The sequence below is a fragment of the Zonotrichia leucophrys genome, chromosome 5 (assembly GCF_028769735.1).
Source record: "Zonotrichia leucophrys gambelii isolate GWCS_2022_RI chromosome 5, RI_Zleu_2.0, whole genome shotgun sequence".
NCBI classification, from domain to species: Eukaryota; Metazoa; Chordata; class Aves; order Passeriformes; family Passerellidae; genus Zonotrichia; species Zonotrichia leucophrys.
The window spans coordinates 46,883,360-46,900,184 of NC_088175.1; the positions used below are offsets into that span (position 1 = coordinate 46,883,360).

General features: G+C 38.7%; 1 protein-coding gene across 8 annotated transcripts in view; it reads right to left on the bottom strand.

Annotated features, from left to right (window-relative positions):
* SBF2 (SET binding factor 2) overlaps nt 1-16,825 on the bottom strand; it is a 232,709-nt gene that overhangs the window by 125,556 nt on the left and 90,328 nt on the right. For all 8 annotated transcript variants that reach the window (XM_064715108.1, XM_064715105.1, XM_064715104.1 and 5 more), the window contains exon 3: nt 6,742-6,879. In XM_064715108.1, the coding sequence (XP_064571178.1) occupies nt 6,742-6,879 (138 nt within the window). The remainder of the gene's footprint in view (nt 1-6,741; nt 6,880-16,825) is intronic.

Here is a 16,825-nt window from a genome sequence, read left to right on the forward strand (position 1 = left end):
ATGAACTAAGCTGCCTGCAGCCAGAAGCCAAATCTGCAGCCTGCCTGCAATGTGCTGTACTGAGCTAAAACCACAGGTGAACAGATCTGCTTTGAGGTTTGCTGTGTGCACAGAACCCTACCACTGCAGCTAAACCTATCCTGGAAAAAATTAAACCAGCATAAAAGCCATTATCTTGATTTAATTATTTCAAAATGGGGATAATACAATGTAGTAATGCACAGTAAGGAGCCTATCAACTAAAAAAAGATAAGGATCAAAGACAGAAAATGACTTGAAGATCATAAACATATCAAATAGAGTAATCTCAAGGTTTTATGATAGGTCAGCTGGCTCACTCCCTGTGTACTACTGACACTTCAGAGTACAAATGTGACAGGAAAGAGTCTGCAATGCACCTTCCAGCATTACACAAAATTGACACCACCACCATCTATTAGATGTTTGCCATTTAATATCCTCACTTTGAAAACCTCCAGAAGGTGTTGATATGGATTATCACACAAAACCACTGAAAGCACTCTGGAACCAAAGTAAGCTCACACCCACACTTTGCACACCTCAGTGCAGCTTTCCAGCCAAAGTGTCTCTCTGAAATAGGATGTGCAAGCTCCAGAGGATCTGGGAAGTCCAAGATGATGCCACTGAGTTGTCCTGCTGGAATGTCAATAACCATTACATTTAATAACTGCTTTTACTGTGTTAACCTTACCCCTGAGGAGTGGCAAACAACTGCAGCACCAGGTCCTTAGCAAGAACTATGCAGAAGCAAACATCATTCCAAAGCTCCAAATTTACTAAAACTTTCAGAATTCTCCCAAAGGCAGCTAACCTGATTCATGAATTCACACACCCCTAAACTAAGGTGAGAAAACTGCAGACACCTATGAAATACACGCAGAACAAAAGGCAAAACTCAAATCTAAGAATGCTGGAATTTATGCCCTATTTTACCACAATATCATGTTTTTGATAAATAATATAGAACAGCATATGTAGACATACACCAAGGCAAAATTTTACACACACAGATTGTTTTGGTTAATTAAAACAGCTAATCCCTTTGAACTGCATAGGGGGAAATGCACTGAAAGACTTCCAGGGAATTGCTGAATTAGTATTGCACTACTGTTTGAAAGTCAGCTGAATCTGATCTCTACTGACAGAGAAATGCCTCTGCTGAAAAGATAGCATCTCCTTGTCCTGTGAGCTGAACTCGGAGCCTCTGTTCAACAACACAGGAGTTAAGAGGACAAGGTGACCTTTACCCAACACAAGTTTTTGTACCCTGCAAAAGCACGAGTTCAGCTTGGGGATGTGTGTGCAAATGCACGGGCCAGGGGATGAACAGGGCAGGAGAAATTATTGCCAGAGTTATTAAGATGGAAATATGATTTCCTCTGTACAACTATTCTCATCTTAACTTTAAATTCTGATGGTTATCTTAAATGTATAAAAGGACATTAAAATACAAGTCTGTGTCTTATATAGAAAATTATCTGTAATCTGGCCTTTACACCAGACCAGAAAGGAAATAAGGCACTACTTAAATCTCTATACAATGTCACAAAAGCCATTTTTCAGTAGATTCAGAAAGATGATGATACAACATACTAAACATTGCTCTTAAAATTGGGGTGCTTTTCACCCAAAATGTGCTTTGGGGCACTATATGAAGAATATAGTGCCCCAAAGAATCAGAATAATTTCAGCATTTGGAATACTAACAAAAATCATCAAACTTCATTTTAGGAAGAACATACTCATTTAATATCCAAAGGGAGGGTGAGATTTCCCACACAAAACAGGTACAGCTGAACTGAGTGTTCTCAGTCCCTGCTAAAACATCAGTGACTCATTGAGCAGCTCCTGCCTGAGCACAGCAGGATCACCAAAGCTCCAGTCCAAGCTGAAAAATCACAACTTTTTGAAGCACAATCATTTTGTTGGCAGCTTTTCCCTTGACTCAGGAAATATCTATGAATGTTGTGAATCTGCCATTTTATGGTTTGGGATTTTTACAAGTTCTTTTTCCTCCTTTTGCAGGGGAGGGCAGAGAGAGGAAGAGAATGTGAATGGCAGGAAACAGGAGAGCTGTGAATTATTACTTATGTCCATTTTCCAGAGCAATAGATTTAATCCTGTATTTGTGATTGCAATATTTTAACACACACACACACACACTTGGGAGAACACACAAGTACAAGCCAATCTTGTAATAAGATTGTTATAAACAAATGTTTGGGGTGTTGTGCTGATCTCACTGAGCAGATTTTCTGCAATGCAAGAAATGCAGTTGCACAGGCTCAATTGCTGGCATAAATCATCCTCTAATCTGATGATGGTGGGGTTGGGAAGAGAGGGCAAATTTCTTTCCAAGTGCAAAGCAATGTATAAATTGACCATTATGTTCCTAAATTGTCTGAGTCAACATTTTTTACGAAAGATTCTATCTGTGGTGCTCTTCCAAACATTGTGAATATAAATTCTAACTGTGCAACTGGTAAGAAGCACAACTGAGGTCACTGCAAGTATCTGCTGAGTCAAAAGTATTAAATCAAGCCCTTGTCTCCTCAAGTAGTAACATGCAGAAATTGCTGTTAGAAATGAGAACCTCATTTTAGCAAAAGGTGTACACCCCACAGAACTAAACATGTTAATGTATGCAGATATAGGTGTACAAATATATACATTTAAAAATTATTAATAAAGCTATAAACATAGAGAAACTGAGTTTTATGGGTGAATTCTGCCGATGCAAGCTATGATTCTTCTGAACACCCTTTGGCTGCTCAACAGCTTCTGGCTTTAGCTGCCAGAAAAACAAACTAATAGACTTTTTTTTTTGGTTGATAGAACAAGGTTTTTCCAAATCATTTACATTTCAAGTGGATTTCAAACCCAGAAGGTTTCAAGTCCACAAAAGGGAAAATCAAAATCAAAATGCAGCAATGGGACACCACACACCTCCACATCCTCCCAGCCCCTCTGAAAAAACCAGCCAACTTTGAAGGCACTGTGAGAGGAAGGGAAGCAGGGATATTTTGACTCGCTCTCCTCCTCCTAATTGCTGCAGGCACATGGCAGTGAATGAGGCCCCCAGCTCTGTTTGCTGGAGTCTCTAAACAGCACCTTAAGCCGGATAGAAATGCGGACATAGCCAAGCATGTGCTGGAAACACAAGAAGCTGGAAGGACCAAGAAGCAGAGCAGTAGCTCAGATTTGTTTACACTCATGTAGGAACTTGAGGTGGAAGGGGAACCTTGCACATAGAACTGCTCTGCAAGATGCTCAGGATGCCTCTGAATGACAGCAGCTTTATCACTGTTAATTCAACTGCCTCTGGAAGTGTCTATATACAATCCAACCTTTCCTGCTCTTAAGGTCAAACTTTCTACTGCTTCATTTTAAACCCAGATGAGGAATATATCCTTATTTAGCTTTAGCAAATGTTACTGGGACAAATAAGTGAGACTAGCACCCCAAACCAGAACAACTCATGAAGGACTCCATGGGCAAGCTGTGTCACCTGAAATCACACAGCACCAAGTGAGCTCCATTTCCCTGTTCAATGGACTGTGTTCATCTCACCTGTGCCTACAGATATGGAGAATTAATCAGACTAAAATTAACAATAATCTTTTTTTATATTATCACACTTTTTTGAGAGCTGATTGCTAACCAATCTGACCAGCACCCATGCAGGTAATAAATGCTGGGTCAGTCAGAACTGCAACAATGCAAAAGATGATTCAGAGATGCCACCAAAGAAAACAGCATGCTATTTTCTGGCCTACAGATATGGAGAATTAATCAAACTAAAGTTAACAATAATCTATTTTTATATTATCACACTTTTTTGAGAGCTGATTGCTAACCAATCTGACCAGCACCCATGCAGGTAATAAATGCTGGGTCAGTCAGAACTGCAACAAAGCAAAAGATGATTCAGAGATGCCACCAAAGAAAACAGCATGCTATTTTCTGGCCTACAGATATGGAGAATTAATCAAACTAAAGTTAACAATAATCTATTTTTATATTATCACACTTTTTTGAGAGCTGATTGCTAACCAATCTGACCAGCACCCATGCAGGTAATAAATGCTGGGTCAGTCAGAACTGCAACAATGCAAAAGATGATTCAGAGATGCCACCAAAGAAAACAGCATGCTATTTTCTGGCCAGGGGTAAGAAGTTGAAAATAGGCCATCAGCTGATTGATTACTGGAGCCTGTGCTTTCCTCTGGAAACCTTGTTATGGCATGCAACTGCCAAGAGACCACACTGAATCCAGGACTTCCAGAGATAGCAGGGAGGATACTTTTTTCCTGCAGACTGTGTAGTTTGTACAGCTGCTATATTAATCTTGCATCCTAGGTTATCATGGTATCACTTATGTATTCCATGTGAGTACAAACTCCTTACACTTCTGGTAGCATTTATTTACAAATTATCTTGTAACAAATAACTGAAGCAGGGATGAAGGGAACCAAAACAACAAAAGTCTTCTTGACTTGAGTCCTCCCTTGAGTCTTCTCAGACTCAACTGTGTCTAAAGGGTTTGTATTATTATGCAGAAGGCTCCAAAAAGGTTTGATGGTTCTCTTGGAGCATTCACAGGCTGAGAAATGAGTTTATTTTCAATTCCCAGTTTAATTAACCACAGAAACTTCATAGTGGTTGATTCCTTTTTTTTATTATTTTTTGTGAAGATGATTCTGCCAAGCCAAACATCTCATCTGCTGCTCTGGCTGAATTCTGACCAGCCTCATATATCAGCAAGGTCTACCTGGTGAAGGCTACTGGGAAAGAAGTGGTTTTGTGGGTTTTTTACTGAAATTTAATCTTCCTTTTGCCTCAGTAAGTTATATCAGTCAGTTAAAGAAAAACTGATCTGTATTTATCTGTGCAAAGCACTGTCTAGATTTCATTTCAAGTTCCTGGGCACGATGTTTCATAGATTATTTAATTAAGCATGCATCTGAATGGTCAAATCAATATTAGTGCCCTAGCCCAATGCTGTGTGAGCTCAGGTTTCATTACAGATTGTACATGTGCTGGATTCTTGTCTAATGACCATGGAACAGGGCACGTTCAATTATTCTCTTTGGGTTTCAGAAAGAAACAGGAAGTTTTGCTATAAACAATGCAGTCATAGAATAAATTTCACCACAGCAAGTTCATCTGAAAAATATGCATTCTTTACAACACAGCCAGGAATGGCATTATGAGAACCAACATCCTGCTGCACTCAGTTTTTTATTGTTTTTTACTTTGGGTTATTTTGTATTAATACTTAGGCAATGTAAGGAACAAAAAAAACGTTTTAGTTAATACTGGATGTTTTGTGATGAGCATTACTTCAAAGATGTTCATAGGGAATCAAAAGCAGCTGCTGGAAACCACAGGATAAATAACAAGTTTGCTAAATTTAGTTTATGTTATGAAATAAATAGAGTGAAGGAAGAGTCAGCCATTGTAAATTTTTATCAGCTGGGAAAGAATTACTATAGAATATTTCACTCTCTACTTATAAAATAAAGGAAATATGACAGACATGAAATTTTTAAGAGGAATATGTCAGCTAATCTACACTAAAGCTTAAGACTATAGTACATCTAATATTGGGGTACATTTCTGGTTTCAAATCCTTCTAAAAGTCCACAAAAACATCCAACTAAACTATAGCACTAAAGAAATAAGAATAACTATTATTCTCTGGCTCCCAACTGTGCCCAGAAAACACACACCATTATTATTATTACTACAACACATCTTTCAATTATTCTACAAACAGGGTAATCTTTCAACTCCAGTATTAAATGAACATAGTGCTCTTGGATTATTAAAAACATTTTCTTAAAATAATCAATAATGATACAGTTCTTCCCTAAAAGAACAAGAAATTACTTTACTCAGCTATTTATTTAATCTCAGCTAATTCCATTATGCTTAGTGCCAAGGTTTTACTTATTTTTTTTAATTTTCACATAGGAAAGAAGATATTTCAAAACATAACAATGGCAGTCTGCAATTACATATTGGATTAAGTTTTCCCTAGGTTCTAGATTCTAAAGATTTCAAGTATTAAGTCACAGCAGATATTCTGGGAAGTACTTTACATCAAATGGGAAACAAAATGTCTATTTTTGAAAGACTGAGGTTGCCAAATAAAAATGAAATACATGTTTAAAAACAAACAGTGCCAAGTAGCTGACACCTCCAATCTGACCCAACTGAAAACTGAATAATTATTCCATCAGTTTTTAAAATCTTGGCAATAAGTGCACTTACAGAAATATGGATGCATGCTCCAGCAGCCTTTTGGAGTGCACATCTGTTCTGACAGAGCAGGCCAGCAGAGGGAGCAGAAGTTAATAAACCTTCTCCTAGAACCAAGGCTGAGACTCATCCATGCAACATCAAACACGAAAGGAAATGAAACCAACACCATATTGCTTATCCCATTTGAAAAGGAAAATGTGGTGGAGAAAAAGAAATTCTATGATGTAGTTTTGGCTGGGGTTTTTTTTTGTTTCATAGCAGATGAAAATTCCAAACACACAAAAAACTGCGTCAAGCTCACCTTTTGCAAGAACACATGGAATTCTATAGGACAGAGAAATGCACCCTTAGCAGGAACACCAAAATATTTTCTCAAGTTGCTGTCTATGACATGGATCCATAGTTTATAGGCATATCTTCCTGCATTTCTGTTCCTTGCTGTGAATCTCTTACCTGAAGGTTGATCTCTGCTTCATAGAAAGTCAGGCAGGAGCAGTAGTGCCTCTCCGAGTCGATGTCCGTCAGAACCACCACGAAGAACGTTGGCTGCTTCCTCTCCTTGGAGAGCTGCCATCCTCCAGGCTGGCAAAACTAAGGCAGCAAGCAGACACACACAGGTGAGCAGGGACACCAGCTGTTTTCAGAAATATGAAAAATATTTCTGCATCATCAAGGATCTTTTTGTTTAAAGTGAACATAGGCAGGGTTGCAAAATTTGAAGAAAATGGGGAAAACCCAGTATGTCTTGAACTTGGTAAGACTGAGAAAAATTTAGCTCTATAAACATTAAGGAGAGAATAAACACTATAAAAAGAAAATGTATTCCTTTAAATACAGTCAGCATTTAAGAGCATCTTTGTGGTGTTGAACAGGAAATAACAGGAATAAATTGACACATTAAGCAGATTTCATTTGGATAAAAGGTTAGAATCTGAAGCTACAATTCTTGTGTCTTAAAACATCTCTACATTTTTAATTTCTTCACTTATTTCACTAATAATTTATCTAATCAAACATTCATAACACTTGCACCCACTTGCAAAAGGGGAAGTGAGTTCAATACTCATTCCTAAAAAGAATACTACACAAAAACATTTTTCACCTATTTATTGATTACTTCTGTAAACTTCATTGTAAACATTTGAAATTTTACACACACAAGCAGCATGAACAAACAGAACTACAGCTCAACAGCAAAGTGGAAATTGTTAGGGTTTTTTTTTTTTTTTTCCTTTTTAAAGGAATGCTCTCTAATGCAAGAGTGTGCTGAAATTCAGGGATCAGTCTGCTGAAGATACCTGGGATGGCCTTTATCCCTCCTTTCTTTTACTGAAGGCTAAAGTCACATCCACAAAAAAATCACAAGTACGTTTCTAATAGCAAAATTATAAACTTAGAATTTAGACAAAAAAGCAATAACCCCTTATGTATTAGAAGTAATAACAATAATAAAAACCCACAATAAATTCCTAGAATTGTTAAACAATGCCGATACCAAAGGAACCAAACAGATAATACAAAATCTAAAGTTTCCAGAATTGCTTCATTCCTCTAGACAGATGTTAAAGACTGAAAGAGCATGAAGAGTAAGTTGTAAACAAACATTTTCTACAGATTCATCTTTAGAACCTCTACCATAAAACCTGGGTAGTCTTAGGTGAATGCCAGTTAAAACACTGCCTCTGATATGCAGTTTCTTTTATGATCCTGGGAAAATCTTCAAAACCAAAGTTTTCTCATGTTACATTCTTCAAATTCTAGATAGTTGGCTTAACACTTGTGAGTCTGCATCCTTAGAAGTGCTAAGCACTCCCTTCTACATCTGAAAATAACTGCTCTGGACATCAAAAAGTACTCTGTGAAAAGACATCCTAGTCATTCCAAGTTAAGCATTCAGTATTAGTCCATGATTTTGATAATACTGGCCTAATCTCCTTTTGTTTTTCATCCCATGTCAGTTAAAAATAAGAAGATACTGCTATTAATCTTGCAGGACTGCTATAAAGATAATGTAATATGGCCAATATATACAGACATTATAACAAAAACATCATTAAAAGGTTTGACAATAAAAAAATCATTAAGAGTTCTCCATGAATTGCAGAGTTTGAGGGGTGTCTGTGTAATAAATGAAGCCTGGAATCCACAGTTCAAAAAGATAACCCCCAAAACTGTGAATTGCTCTTTGCTCAACAAATATGAGCCAAAATGCAAAGAATGCAGCAAGAGCCTAATAATAAATAAAACCTTTCCATGATATTCCATTAAAACCAAATTATTCCTACAAGGTAGGTCAAATTAAGGCCCTTCATGAAGCTCAGGCTTCGTAAGATCCAAACACTCCTCCAGATCTGCCCAGTCTCCCAGTTCTGACAGGAGCTCCTTGCTGGTGCCACTGCCTTTCAGCTTTACACGTGATGCCCATCTCACACCTGGAAACAACAATCTCAGATTTTTGAGAGTCTGGAATTCCTGGACAAAGCTCCGCTCTGCCCATTCCAAGCCCTGCCCTGCTAAAGGCATGGAAGTGATTTTGTATTGTTTGAAAACAATTCTTTTTTGGGAAAATGCATTATTAGCAGGTCTGCTGCATAAAATCCATTCCAACATCTGCCCTGTAAACTGGGAATGCAAAGGGAAACCCTACAGCTACACTTTGAACTACCAGCGGAGACTTTGGATATGGGCAGGCTGCTGCCAATAGCAACCTCTCAATCTATGCATGTCTAAAACCTACTCATATCACAGGTGAGAGTTCTCCCCTATTTCAAAGTGATCTTGTGCACAAAATGATGCCTCAGGCTTTAGCTTTATGTTTTTCAGGTTCTGTACTACTTTGGTGTGTAGTTCATATTAGGGAATGGTGAGCTCTCTTCACAGAGAAGGGAGACAAAACATTTCCTGCTCTAGCTGGGGACCAAGGAGAAATGATCCAAATTTCAGACCCAAGAGCATAAACCACAGTGGACTGAAGCGAGAAAAACAAGAAGGATGGAACTTCATGGGCTGAAGCTGTAATTGGACAATGAACTCCAATGTGCAAATGGACCAGAACTTATAAAAGTGTGAGACCTCGTGCCCAGTTGTGCATTTTGTGACCATTTTGGTTCATCTTGGGTGTAGCCCTGGCTGGGCTCTTGTGCTGCCCAAGGTGGATCCATTGAGGCCTCCTAGTAAATCTCTGCTTTTTTCTTTAACTCCATCTAGCCTCTGTCCTAGGTCAGCCTTCGTCAGGCATCAAAACATGCATTCTACATTTAACCATTTTACTAGAAAACAACAATTAATGATTGCTGAGGAAAACAGCTGAAGTAGAGTACATCCACTGGCTACACAGAGTCTGTGTTTTCAAATAAACTAGAAGGAATTTATAAATAAAGAGATTGAGGATAAAGACAACAGGCTCCCCCACGAGATTAAACAATGACTGTTTCTCAGTTTCCTTAAAATAAGGTAATAAATATTAGTGCGATATTTGAAATGCAAGCAACATTGAGAAGAACTTTCCAAACCAGTATAAATACAAGTTACCCTCCAGGATGATTACCAGCACTCTCTGGCTACTAAGAAGAAGAAAATGCTTCCATACCAAACCAGATGCTTCACCAAAACAGACAAAAGCATCATTGTGAATATAAGCCAAAGGTCATGTGGCTTCTCCAGTAAACAAGAAAAATCCCAACAGTTTAAGAACCAACACCCTTCCATATTGTTTCACTTATTTGCCAGAATTCTTGGAAACAGACTACAACTCCTATCAAAGGCAGTGAAAATAAGAATGAAGCAGAATGTCCAACTCACAATTTATAAGAACGAGCCCAATGCTGGGTGAGTGCTTCCAACAGACTCCATGTTAGAACTGATTGCCTTCTAAAATTTGCTTCAGATATGCAGAAATTGCACTGAAGAATATGCAACACATCTTACACTGCAGGTGCTGAAATTACACTTTACACATTGTCTGAAACTGCAGGTGCCCACTGAAGCAAAGAACTTTCTCTCAGTTCTTCCCACAAATGCCTTCAGACTAAACAAGAAACCAGACAGATTTTAAAATGACGCATGGTGTTTTAAACCAGTGCAACTGGGTTTGTTACCTTCAAAAAATTTCTATGTCATCACCACAAGCCTCCTTGCTAAAGTCTAGACATGATTAATCAGTTTAAAAGTGACATTTCTTACTTCTGATTTTTATAAGCTAAACACATCATCCTTGCTTGATTCAAAGATTTGTTCCCTCTCTCTAACCTAGAGCCACAGCTGTACTGCTACTGGTTGTCTTGTCCCTCTCTTTTGAAATAAATCATTTGCATAAATCAGCATATCTCCTAGATATACTGTACACAGCTTTGGTGTCTAGAATCCTGGGACATCCTGAATGGGAAGGGACAGGTCATGGAGTAGATCCTCCTGAGTGCCCTCACTTGAAAAAGGACATTGAAATGCTGGACTTTATCCAAAGATGGTTTGAATACCCAGTGGTCTGAGGCCATGACAACTTCCCCAAGGAGCACGTTAAAGCATGCTGAAAAATTGAAGAAAATGTTGAAATTGTCACAATTTCTATTAAAGCACTGGAGGAAGAAGGCTTGTTGGTTACCATAAATATGAAGATTAAATATCATGATAATGAACAGTAATTCTAAAGTGTTCAAGTTTCATATAAGAAAAATTTCAGTCCTTTGTATCCTCACCATGCAAAACCATAATATCCACATGTCAGAAATTTGATCAGAAATGACCCAGCTGCTGAACTGCACATTAGAAATTCATCATTTTCTTCTGGCCTTGCAGCCTGAGCACAACCAGTCCACAACAAAAACTCAAACCAATATTCTAGCTGGGTCTGTGCAGTCACAGACTGCTCCCTCTGCACTTTACATTGTTTGCTGTATCAATGAGCTGCTCGGCTTTCCATCACAAATCCACCACCTCTGATGGCATGATCAAGGGAGAAAGGGAAAAAAGCTTGCTCAGGAAGCTTTACAAAATGAAATATTCTTTGCAAGTCATCCTTGGAAAGCATTTTGGTAAGGGTTTACACAGAGCAGTAGACAAGCTCTGTGACAGAATCCTGCACTTGAGTAATTATATCTAAGACATCGTCTCACAATGTATTTTTTTTCTTCAAAATATATTTGTGCACTTGTTCCTCATCAAATAAAATCCAAAGCTATCTAGGATGCACATAAAACAGAAAGCACTTGAGCTTTATTGACAAAACTTGAATTAAAAGGTCTCAAAATTATTTTAAAATTTAAAACATCCGACAGAGATATCCACTTTCCTTTCTAATTCAACCCTTTCACCAAACATTGAATTGTCCCTTGAACCACTCTGGGCACAAAGATCACTTCATTAAGCCTGCTTCTGTAGGCTCTTATTATTCAAGTAACTGTGCTTTGTTTTTAACATGTATCATCATCATCCTTCCTGCAAACCTCCCTAAAAATAAAGAACCATGTTCTGGACATTATGTGAAGGAAGTTTGTTCCATCTGGACTTGCATGACCTAGCACCAGCTGCTGAGTATTTCACCATTTCTCCATTCACTTATGTATGGAATTTTGGCAAAGGGAATTTTCTCTCTCAGATGCATACCTCTACTTAAAACAAAACAATTACAATGCTCACTGGCATGATGAAAAAAACAATGTTATGAAGCTGTAAATATGAAGAAACGCCTGGAGCTTTTGGATATCTCTGGATGTAAACAGAACACAAAATATAGACTGAATTTTGTAACAGCTTCCTGCCTTTCAATATCTTGTATCCAAGAAACCATGTATTTATCCTTATTCTGGTCTAAAACAAAACTAGGGTACTTAAGATACAATCCAAATTATTTCCAGGTAAAAGCCCATTTGCAGTGTTGCAGAATATTCTGGTGATCAACTGCAAACAATTACACTCACAAACAAAACAACAGCTTTTAATCCTAAAACTCTAAAGAAAAAAAAATAAAGGCCTTTTTTAAATTTCTACCTTGGAACGAACTGAAATACAGCATTCTCCAAGAGAAACCTTTACATAATCACCTTGGGGCACCTGTGAACTGTGCTGCCTGTGAATTATTTATATTACAGGTGAATAATCTTTCCCTCTCTGCCCATGTGCTAAGGATATTTCCACCTCAGCTCCTCACTCAAACCCTTGAAGCCACGTAAAAACAGACATTAAGAAACATTTCCCTTCAGAGGGAAGATCCACAACCACATCCTTGATCTTCCTAAGGCTCAAAGTTGCTGGAAGATCTCTCAGTGGCACTAATTCTGCACAAGGGACAAACCAGTGTTGCGGTGTGTTGCAATGTCCTGTTTTAAATTTCTGGGTCCCTTCCCAGGTGTGCCTATACCTCTCTCCCTTCCCCCTCGCCCCCTTGCGGAGTGAGTCCTGTCAATCAGGCTTAAGATTCCAGCAAGGCGTCGTGTGGTTAGTCAAATTCAAAAGATGCCCCTATGCCCAGAGGTCATTGGCCTGTCTAAGTGTCATCCTCCCTTGAGACCCTGCCCCTTTCACCTGGTTGGTAGCTCACCTGTCCCCTCCCCTTCCCCTGTCCCCGAGCTTAAAAGGTTAATCAGACCATGCGGCCGGATTCTGGTTGGAGCAGTTGCCCCGGTTCAGACCTCTGTAACCATGGAATAAACATCTGGATATAACCCTCCAGCAGAATCTACTCCTTTTTTCTCTTCACCATCGCCAGAAGCTCTCTCTCCTGAGGTAAACGGAGTTCCTGACAAGCCTGGACTCGTTCAGTGCTCTGCTGCAATCTCCAGCAGCCAAGGTATCTCTGGGGTGAACTACACCACAGTGCCGGCTTTGGCCCAGCAGCGAGGGTCAGAACTGGCCCAGGCACCATCTAACTGGTATTCTTGGGATTCTTATTCAATAGACCAGGAATTATCTCACTGGAGCTGCACATTAAAGTGATGCTCAATAACCAGCTGCTCAAGCTTGTCACAGAGACCCTGCAGCAAAGTTCCACAAAGCAAGAAAACCTAAAGTATGCAGGAACATCTCAATTAAAACCAGTCAATACATCCTGCAAAGTCAAAGACAGAAAAGTATTTTTCTGAAATTCATCAAGGTTAACCTTCCCCACACACCAGTAAATCTATAATCCTGGGTGCACATCTACACATGCACTTGGAAAAAAAATTAGTTTCAAGTTCATTGCTTTGCCTTTTTAAAACCTCATAAAATGGTGTCATTTTAAACACCTTTCCTCAATGAGCTGCTATAAAGAAAACTCAAATTGGTGAAAAGCATTTGTGCAGCAACTGCACTCCTAGTTTATCTTCTGAAAAAATAAAACAAACTGAACTGGCTTTTAGAAAGAAAACTACACCCACTGGGAAAACAGTTCCTTCTTGTGTTTTCAGAGCACTTAGTATTGCCATTCCAGTGGCTTATTTAAAACAACAACAACAAAAAGCTGTCAAATACTCTTCTGACCATTTCTGAACAAAACCAGGATAGTCTACAGAAATGGTGATTGATGAGTAAGTACTGCCAGCTAATGCCTTTATTTCAGAAATAGTACAGGATTAATAATGGCATTCAATGGGGTTTTCTTCACAAAACCAACTTCCAACATCTCCATTCTAATGAAGTTTAGTAAGAATGTGGAATTGGCAGACTTGTGCAAATAATTTTTTTTTAACCCATTTAAACAGTGGTCCATCCTGTTGCTCTCAGCCAAGTCTTACCAAGATAATCTTATGGAAATTTAAAAATTCTGAGACCCTTGGACCCAGAATCCTTTCTTACCTCACCCACCCAGAGTAAAACCCAACACTTCTCTGGGCTACCTCAGATAGCTGTGGACAGCCACCAGGAATTCTCAGATGTACATCAGTATGGCAACCCAAATATCCCTACATTTGGTATCTGAAGCATATACATTACACCAGAGAATTTTAGGTACATTTTTTAAAAAAACATACATTTCAAACTTCATCAAACAGGTAAGAAGTCATAAATTTAACTTGGGTCTTGCACCCAAAATTCAGGAACCCAGGGCCTAGCTTCAAAATTCCTTTTACAAAGCAATCCTTGCTGGTCGGCAATAACTGCTGCTCATGGTACCACAGGTCAAAGGAATAAGAGAAGTCTGGAAATTAATTGTTCAACATGAAAGCAGAAAAGACAACTACAACACAGCAATAAATCCAAGTAAGACATGACTTTAGCAATTTATACTTCAGTCACAGTTTAGTGAATACAGAATAATACAGTTCTAGTGATGTACTGTGTTTGTTATAGACAAAAACGACAGTATGGAAGGAGAATTTCTGATATTTAGAATACTTAAAGAAGGACTATAAAAGGATAACACTATCAAAGAAACTGATTCCTTGTATGCAATGCCTGTGTTTTAATTCTCATCACAAAGTACATAAAGAAGTATCTGTGTCCCTCTTAACCTTTTCAACAACCATTTTTCAGGAATGGTTTTGAAAATGCATTGTGACATGATATGGTTAATTCATTTGGGAAGGGGTTTTTGCTTGCTTTTTTGTTTTGAGGTTTGGTTTTATTCCTATTGTAATGACCCCTGACCTTTTAAAAGATCAGTAGTCATCTGAAGTAGACAAGCCTAGAAATACATTTTCTATTTAAAAATATAATTGAGCATTTAATGCACAATTATCAGTGAAGCACAAAATATTAACCTTGCCTATTGCACTCCTTTTGCTCCTCTTCTCTCTCTCTCCTTTCCTCTTTCTTTTTCTCTTTTGGCAGCAGTAGCCCTGTTATAACTGCAGCCATAAACATTTCCCAGTCTTCAGTGACTTTCCAACTCATTTACTAGATAAACCATAAACTAGCTTTGAAACACATACAGCATGTGCAATTACCCAGCATGTGCATTGGTTGAATGTCCAAAAAAGAAAAAATAGCAATAAAGCAGGGTAATTAGCATACATCACTCAACAATTACAACTGGCACCCAGTAAGCAATTTACAGGAACATAAAGTTTTATTTATGTTAATGATTAATACTACTCTATGTCAATGTTCTATAAAATACTACCATAATACACAAGTCCTCATTATCTCATTTTTACCAGTCACACCTGCACAATCAGACATTAAACCACACTGATAATATCATGCTACAGTTTGGAGATAGTCTGCTGCTCTCTAGCAATTGTAAAAAAGCAGCTTTGTGCTAAAATATGTTAGAATTTTTGTATCCATCATCTTAAAACTCCTCAGAATAATGTGCCAGAGATGGGTTCAAGTCTCCACACTCAGAAAAAAGCACGTGGGAGTTGGGGGCAGTGTGTGTAAGCACATGGCACTGCAGTGTACACTGGAGAGAACATTGATGTGACCTGACAGAGACCCAACCACCAAAATATCTGGGACTGCTGCAGCAAAATAGACTTAAGAGATTCAAAAGAGATGCCAACAGCCTCAAGATGACAGAATACAGAACAGGAAGTCTTGAAACAGGCAAATTCATTTGATGTCAGAATTTGCTCTTAAAACAGCAGAAATTCAACTAGAACATACACTTGTGGAGCAAACCACAAAAAGGGTAACACATACCTAAAACTCCCTAAAAAAAAGTGCTCAGTGCAAAGTGATAACCAATTTCTTTTGGAAATCTATCCCTTCATGATGCCGCTGGGGAAGCTGAAAAGGTTTGGCACTGGCCGAGGCCAGCAGGAGCCCTGTAGCCATGTCAGGGTGGCAAGTCTGAAGGGAAGGCACTCCTAAAACCTCCCCCTTGTCACACGCAGCCATTCCCAGCAGCAGCACACCTGACCCTGCTCCATCAGCCTCACATCCACAGACATGCAAAGGACACACAGAGCTGCAGCACCTCCCTGCACCAAAAGCTTGACTCAGCCAGGAAAAGTTAAATTAAAAATAAACAAAGGAAACTATAGAAAGGGCAGTACATTGCTGGTCTGGTAATTTTGGGAATTTAACAATACTTCTTACATGACTCATATTATTGTTTCCCACTTAAGGTCACGATTGATTTCCCCTTTTGCAGGTGTGAGTTTCTACAAGAAAACAGAAAAATACATAAACACAGAAAAATTAAATGTGACTAAAAATCTCACCAAGAAACATCTTAAATAAGTGAAAGACTGGGCTGGGAGCTAAAATAAAAAATACCAAACAACTGGATTGCAATATGAACATATTCTGCCAAGGAAGTTCTGTACACTGGTTGCTACTACTGAATTCTGCATTTCCACAGCTTCCAATTAAGAAAAATATGGAATGTATTTCCTGTCAGCATTCTCACCAGGAACACAGTCAAATACGTAGCATGAAAAGACAGCTGAAAACTTTGGTGCTTTCCACTGAGTTTCAGTTTCCTGTGCAGAGAACTGGGATCAACAACATGAGACATACTTGTCCTCTCTTCCCACAACACTGGGGCCTGAATTATTATTGTCACACAAGAGTGGGCATTAGAGCTGGCCCGACTACAGGATATCTCTCAGGGCTGTGGCAGGAGAGTGTGTCTGCCAAAAGCCCCAGTGTAAACAAGAAGCCTTTGTGCCACTGC